Here is a 6,115-nt window from a genome sequence, read left to right as displayed (position 1 = left end):
AACCAGGAGAGCCAAATGCATCATGTGTTTAGCATTTTTCTTTGTAACGCGTAAGTCTTAACCATTACATTGTTGTGAACATCATAAACATAAACAGAGATCTATATTTCAACCTATTATTATTATTATTATTATTATTATTACAGCTATAAAGCAACTTCCATCTTCACATTGCCATAAAACCAGTAGATGATTTCACCTCACAACCGCGATTTTGTTTGATCCAATGGCGAACTCTGCAAAACATCAAATTATATATTCAATATTTCTTGAATTTGTCAACATAACATATGTAAAGAAAAATATTGAAAAGTATCTAACCAAAGGAGCCCCAAGTGCAGCTCTTTGAGCCAAGTAGTCACATGGCTTAAAGAACTCCCCATACTTCTTTGACCACTCGTTCAACCTCTCATATATGTACTTAGATCCAATCGAATCTCCCCAGAACATAATCCCTCCCCTGCACACAATGACACAAGCATATGTTAAAAACTTAAAAACAATTAACATTTTATACAATTCTGAATAATATTGTTGAGAGAAACATGAAACCTGTAAGGTGGAAATCCCATTCCCATAACACCCGCGATATCCAAATCAGCTGCTTTTACTGCAATACCTTCGGCGTATACTCTACAAGCCTCGTTCACAACAGGAAAGAATACCATCTCTATTATCTCCTTATCTGATAAACTCCCAAACTGAAACAAAATCAAACCCGGTTATTACAAATTAGTTAAATATTCACTCTACAACATACAGAATTATCATCTTCACAAATTACGTGAGAGAGACCTTAGGTTCAACTGAGACACCAGAAAATTCCCTTGCTTTATCTATGTATTTTTTAATTTCTGGATCTGGACTTGCTTTGCGTTTATCATTGTAGAGATAAAACCCTTTGCGAGTTGTTTCACCTAAACAAGAATCACAAGTTCAACAAACAAAAACAAACCTTAAAAACTAAAAAAACATTGTCATTCATAACAAGAATAAATACTTACCAGCTCTTTTATCCTCTTGCATGAGTGGAATAAGCATAGACTTGTATGTTCTTTCAGGAAAATTAAAAACAAACTGTGACCCGGTTGCCACCGCAACACCAAAACCAACAAGATCACACAATCTGAACGGGCCCATTGGCATTCCAAATTTTGTAATTGCTTGATCGATTTTGTATATGTCGGCCCCACGTTCTACCAGCAAAAGAGCCGATTGAGTATATGGGAAAAACATCCTGTTAACAGCAAAACCGGTGCAGTTCCCGACCACAACTGGTGTTTTCCTAATCTTTTTCCCAACATCCAACAAGTCAACCACTGTTTGAGGTGATGTTTTCGATGTACGGACGATTTCCAAAAGTGGCATCACGTGAGCCGGGCTGCAGACCAACTGTAACTTTAGTCCCAGATTCAAAAATAGTCCCAGTAGTTTGGTCATATTGCAACTTTAGCCCACAAGTCCTCAAAGTTTACAACTTTAGAGTTTAGACCAACCATTTGCATATACGTAACACCATTGGTCTATAAAATTAATTGAGGTTTAACTTTTCCTGTCAAGTGAATGTAATGTCCAAAATACCCCTTCACACTAACAAGTTACAATGATTTTTAATTTTTTAATGTAAAGGGGCATTTTGGTCATATCATATAAACTTAATGGGTAAACTTAACTTCCATCCATCTTAGAGACCAATGTGTTACATTCACGTAAACAATTAGTCTGTAAAACTGATGGAGGTTAACTTTTCCTGTTAAGTGTGTGTGAAATGTCCAGAATACCCCTTCATAGTAGAAAGTTAATATGATTATTATTTTTTTACTTTTTAATGTGAAGGGGTATTTTTGGTCACTTCACATTCACTTAACAAGAAAAGTTAACCTCCATCCACTTTAGAAACCAATGATGTTACGTTCACGTAAACAATTGGTCTAAAACTGAAAGTATGTTGTTATGATTTCTATTTTGTGCAATAACCATGGTAAAAAGTAACCATATTCCATAACAAATTATTACCTGAAAAAGTGTGCGCCTATTATCCTATCATGAGACTTTGTCTTCTCACCAATTAAATTCAAGTCAATTGTTGATGTGTTACTTGCAAGTATGCAATTTGGAGAGCAGTATTTCTCCAAATCCAAAAATATTTGTTGTTTCAATGAAACATTCTCAATTACAGCCTGTTTGTTTGTAACATTTGTTTCTCAGTTTTCAAAATTAAATTAAATAGCATCTATAAATAAAATGGAAAATATTAAATACCTCAATCACCATATCCACATCTTTAAAGCTTTCATAACCAAGAACACCCGTGAGACGAGATATGGTTTTCTCAAACTTTTCTTGAGTCAACTTTCCTTTCTTCACGCTACTTGTCAAATTGGCTGGATAATAGATGTGTTAATATGTTAATACAAAAGGAATTTGCAAATAACTCTAGAGAATGAAAAGTCAAACCTTTGACTCTGCCTAATCCTGCATCTAAGAACTTTTGGTTGACTTCTTTCAAGACAACTTGATACCCATTTAGAATTAAAGCCGTTGCTATTCCCGACCCCATTAGACCTCCACCAAGAATAGCAACCTTTTTTATTTGCCTTGGTTTCAAGCCAAGATCGGTGACCCCAGGTACCTGTTAACACACATAATCAAAACTTGATCGATCCATTTGACTACAGTTGACTTTCTCTGATGTGTTAGTTGAAAGCTGGGTTATCTATAAGATAACTACATTATCATTGATTCTAAACTTTGGCCGTTTTTAGCCTAAAAACGGTTGGTTAATATTGTTGCAACAAAATAATAATAAAAGCAATAATAATAATAATAATAGTGATGACAAATAATAACGATAAGTTGTACCTTGGTGGTACCGCGTTGGGCAAAGAAGACATGAATCAAGCTTTTGCAAGTATCTGACTTTACAAGAACTTGGAACGCTTCATATTCCTGTAAATTATATAAAATATCACATTATAACAGTTCAAATAGTGTAAGCAAAAAAGAAGAAATTTAGTTATTACAAGTACAAACCTTTAATAATCCCACACGTGGACCAGAGACAATGCCTGCTTCAATAACATCAATGCAAACTTGTGGATGTTGTAAATTGGGTGCTTGTCTGCGGGCTTGAGCTCTAGCAAAGTTCAATATTTCACGGGCCTCGCCAAGTGGCTCGATTTTATCTGTTCTGTAAAGACTTGAAAGCCATGGTTTTTTACGGGCCAATATATCTAAAGCTAACTGGCGAGCAGTTTCTATTAATTTATCTCCAGATACAATGGCATCCACTAGCCCTAGATTATGAGCTTCTTCTCCCCGAACTGGCTTTGATGTCTAGTGTGTGAGAGAGAGAGGTCAATCAGTTAACAATAACATAATATTCTGTATTAGGTGTAAAAGTTAATATGTAGAGAGATAAACAGCATACCAACATCATTTCAAGGGCCTTTGCTAGACCAACAAGTCTTGGAAGACGTTGAGTTCCTAAAATAATGCAAATACATAAGTAATATATATTGTTTTTTTGCCGTTTATTCTATAAAGATTGTATATTGCATGATAAAAGATTTCCATTAATTATTCCAGAAGAATTATATACCTCCGAAACCAGGAATAATACCAAGCTGCAGTTCAGGCAAACCTAACTGAGCAGTAGAAGTAGCAATTCTAGCATGGCAAGACTGAAAACAAAATCATCATGATTTGATCACAAATTTTACAAATTATGTTAAGTTAGCTAACAAAGGGGAAAATTTAACACATACCATTGCAACCTCTAATCCTCCACCTAAAGCAAGCCCATCAATAGCAGCAACAGATGGTTTACTTGCAGCTGAAACCAACAAAGCCAACATTATATTTTAAATATTCTAATAATTAGTAGTGAAAAGTAACGATCAACAAAAATATATAAACAGAACATTCAATGCATACCTTCCACGGTATCAGACAGAATATCAATTGATACATAACCAGGTTTTGATGGTAGTCCACCTGTCATTGCTGTAAACAAGAAACCAACATGCGCAAATAATTAAATTTTTAGCAACATTAATGGGTTAACTAGAGGTAACAGTTTTAACATATTTATTTACGAGTGGATCAGTTTGATTTATGTTTTATTTCCAACAGATCAAAAAGATAAATATAAAATTTGGCAAAAATGGTATAAACATATTTGACAGAGTAACTACTTTAACATAGAACAAAAGATGTTGACTTTCGGACAACCCAGCCGACCCATGCATGAATGACCCATTTTGACGAGTCAAACAGAATAAAATATAAAATATCCATACATTTCCCTCCTTGCAGTCCACCAAATGCACTGATGTCAAAACCACCAGAGAATTTGCCTTTTGCACCTGCTCCAATCAAGTTAAGTATTACGTTTACATGTGTTAACAACTATTAATAATTATATATAATCAAGTAACGAAACATTGAAGTTACCTGTAACAACTATTGCGTTCACATCATCCCTTTGTAAAGCTTGATCAAAACTTTCTTTTAAGCTAATTAGTACTGGAGATAAAAGAAACAGATACTTCAATATAAATATATAATTAGCAAATATATATTTTCCTAACGCTTCAAAGTTATTAAGTAATTGCACAGTGAAAAAAAGAAAGACACGAAAAGAGAAGAAAAAAAAGTCATGCTTCAAGTCAACAATGTCCGGTCTAAAACTAACTTTTGTATTCTCTAAATTTTTGCATAATATATCACAAATCCAGGCAAAATTACTAATCTAACCTCATGGGGGGCTGTTTTTGCTCATTTTACCAACGTGACAAATCATAAGGTGTCATGTTAATTTTATGGTTCAACTAATCCCACATCATGTGATCTTATCACCACTAATTTCTACCAAATAAAGTTGTACTACTAACACACATACTGACATACGTAACTTTCATGATGAAGCATGCTTTGAAAACTTCATTATAACTTATATCCATCTAGTTTTCTCAGATAATGTTATGCTAGAATAATTTGACCTTTCTTTTAATCTATGAAATTGACAATTAAACTGCAATCAAATAAAGAAATCCAAAATGTTTTCCCCAAACTCAACCCTAATATCACCCTTGCTACTTTAAATTTCAAAATTAACATAGTTCCATTGCAAATCAATTACCAGATTTATATTTTAATCAAAAACTCAAATCTAATTAGAGCAAAATATCATCAATTAGCTCAAAATCACTTGCTATGCCGTTAATGCGAAAATAAATATCGGATATCAGTCAAGGATCGAAGTAGTTTTAATATCATGCAGAGTTTATACATGTAGCAATTTAACACTAACAATTCAGTAACTCTCCTCCTACCATTAACAAATTAACGTTTTGTAACTAACAATTGTAGCTGCAAGTAGGAACTTATTAAGACTTAAAACACTAACATTAAACACTAAAAAATGACAACTAAGACTTAAATAACTGATATCGGAATCGGTGATATCTGTCAAATATCAGTCAGTATCGCTTATGTTATCTGTACCGCTATAACACCGATATTGACTGCATTGATCACTTGCACACGTCAGCGTGATCGTAACAAATAGAGCAGTTTTAGGTCAATCAAACCAGCAGCAAGATCAGAAATCATGATAAGTGAATAAAGAGGTGGAAAATTAAGAAGTAAAAGAGAGTGATAATATTATATACCGTCAAAAGAAAGTGAATTAACAGGTGGATTGATGATGGTGATGACAGCAACTCCATCAGATCCAACTGAGATCGTTGTTGTTCCTCCCATTCTCTCTCGGCAAGTTATTACTAATAATAATAAAATTGGGGGTTTTGAAATGATATTATTATCAAGGGGTTTTATAATAAGGGGAATGGGGATGAATGCTTGGTCGTTTGGAAGTGGAGTACGACGACGTATTGAGTAAAGGCAGTGCCGTGTGGGTTTGCTTGGATGTTATTCTACGCGCCTTTTTGGCGTTTGGTTTAAACTAACACATTTATTTTGGATGAATGGTTTGGTAGTAAGATGAGGAAATTAGTGTAGTAGGCCTGCCTTTTTGGTATTTATCAATGGATGAGTAATATTATTTTATAACTTACTTTAATTATACATCTGCTTTTATTTTCTGTATTAA

General features: G+C 33.9%; 1 protein-coding gene across 1 annotated transcript; it reads right to left on the bottom strand.

The window, feature by feature from the left end:
* On the bottom strand, positions 1-5,859 carry LOC143530157 (glyoxysomal fatty acid beta-oxidation multifunctional protein MFP-a-like). The gene is made up of 17 exons (XM_077025776.1): positions 5,676-5,859; positions 4,456-4,527; positions 4,302-4,367; positions 3,937-4,005; positions 3,768-3,835; positions 3,602-3,683; positions 3,431-3,486; positions 3,034-3,336; positions 2,863-2,949; positions 2,458-2,632; positions 2,263-2,384; positions 2,017-2,180; positions 1,005-1,381; positions 796-917; positions 553-701; positions 322-460; positions 1-236 (listed from the first exon to the last, which is right to left on the bottom strand). Exons 1-17 carry the CDS (start codon positions 5,764-5,766, stop codon positions 201-203), a joined length of 2,178 nt encoding a protein of 725 aa, XP_076881891.1. The 5' UTR covers positions 5,767-5,859; the 3' UTR covers positions 1-200.
* Positions 5,860-6,115: the final 256 nt, after the last annotated feature.

The sequence above is a fragment of the Bidens hawaiensis genome, unplaced genomic scaffold, assembly GCF_021521415.1.
Source record: "Bidens hawaiensis isolate Kalapana, Puna unplaced genomic scaffold, B.hawaiensis_p1.1 tig00000636_1, whole genome shotgun sequence".
In the NCBI taxonomy this organism is placed as follows: Eukaryota; Viridiplantae; Streptophyta; class Magnoliopsida; order Asterales; family Asteraceae; genus Bidens; species Bidens hawaiensis.
The sequence above is the reverse complement of the archived record's forward strand: the minus strand, read 5'-3'. Positions and strand labels throughout refer to the sequence as shown.

Excerpts from the sequence above, each read along its gene's own strand:
- LOC143530157 (XM_077025776.1), bottom strand. The coding sequence starts at position 5,766 with ATGGGAGGAACAACAACGATCTCAGTTGGATCTGATGGAGTTGCTGTC. Across the intron at positions 3,684-3,767 it reads GAGGATTAGAGGTTGCAATG|TCTTGCCATGCTAGAATTGC; the intron begins GTATGTGTTAAA and ends TTTTGTTTTCAG. Across the intron at positions 2,633-2,862 it reads CCCAACGCGGTACCACCAAG|GTACCTGGGGTCACCGATCT; the intron begins GTACAACTTATC and ends GTGTGTTAACAG.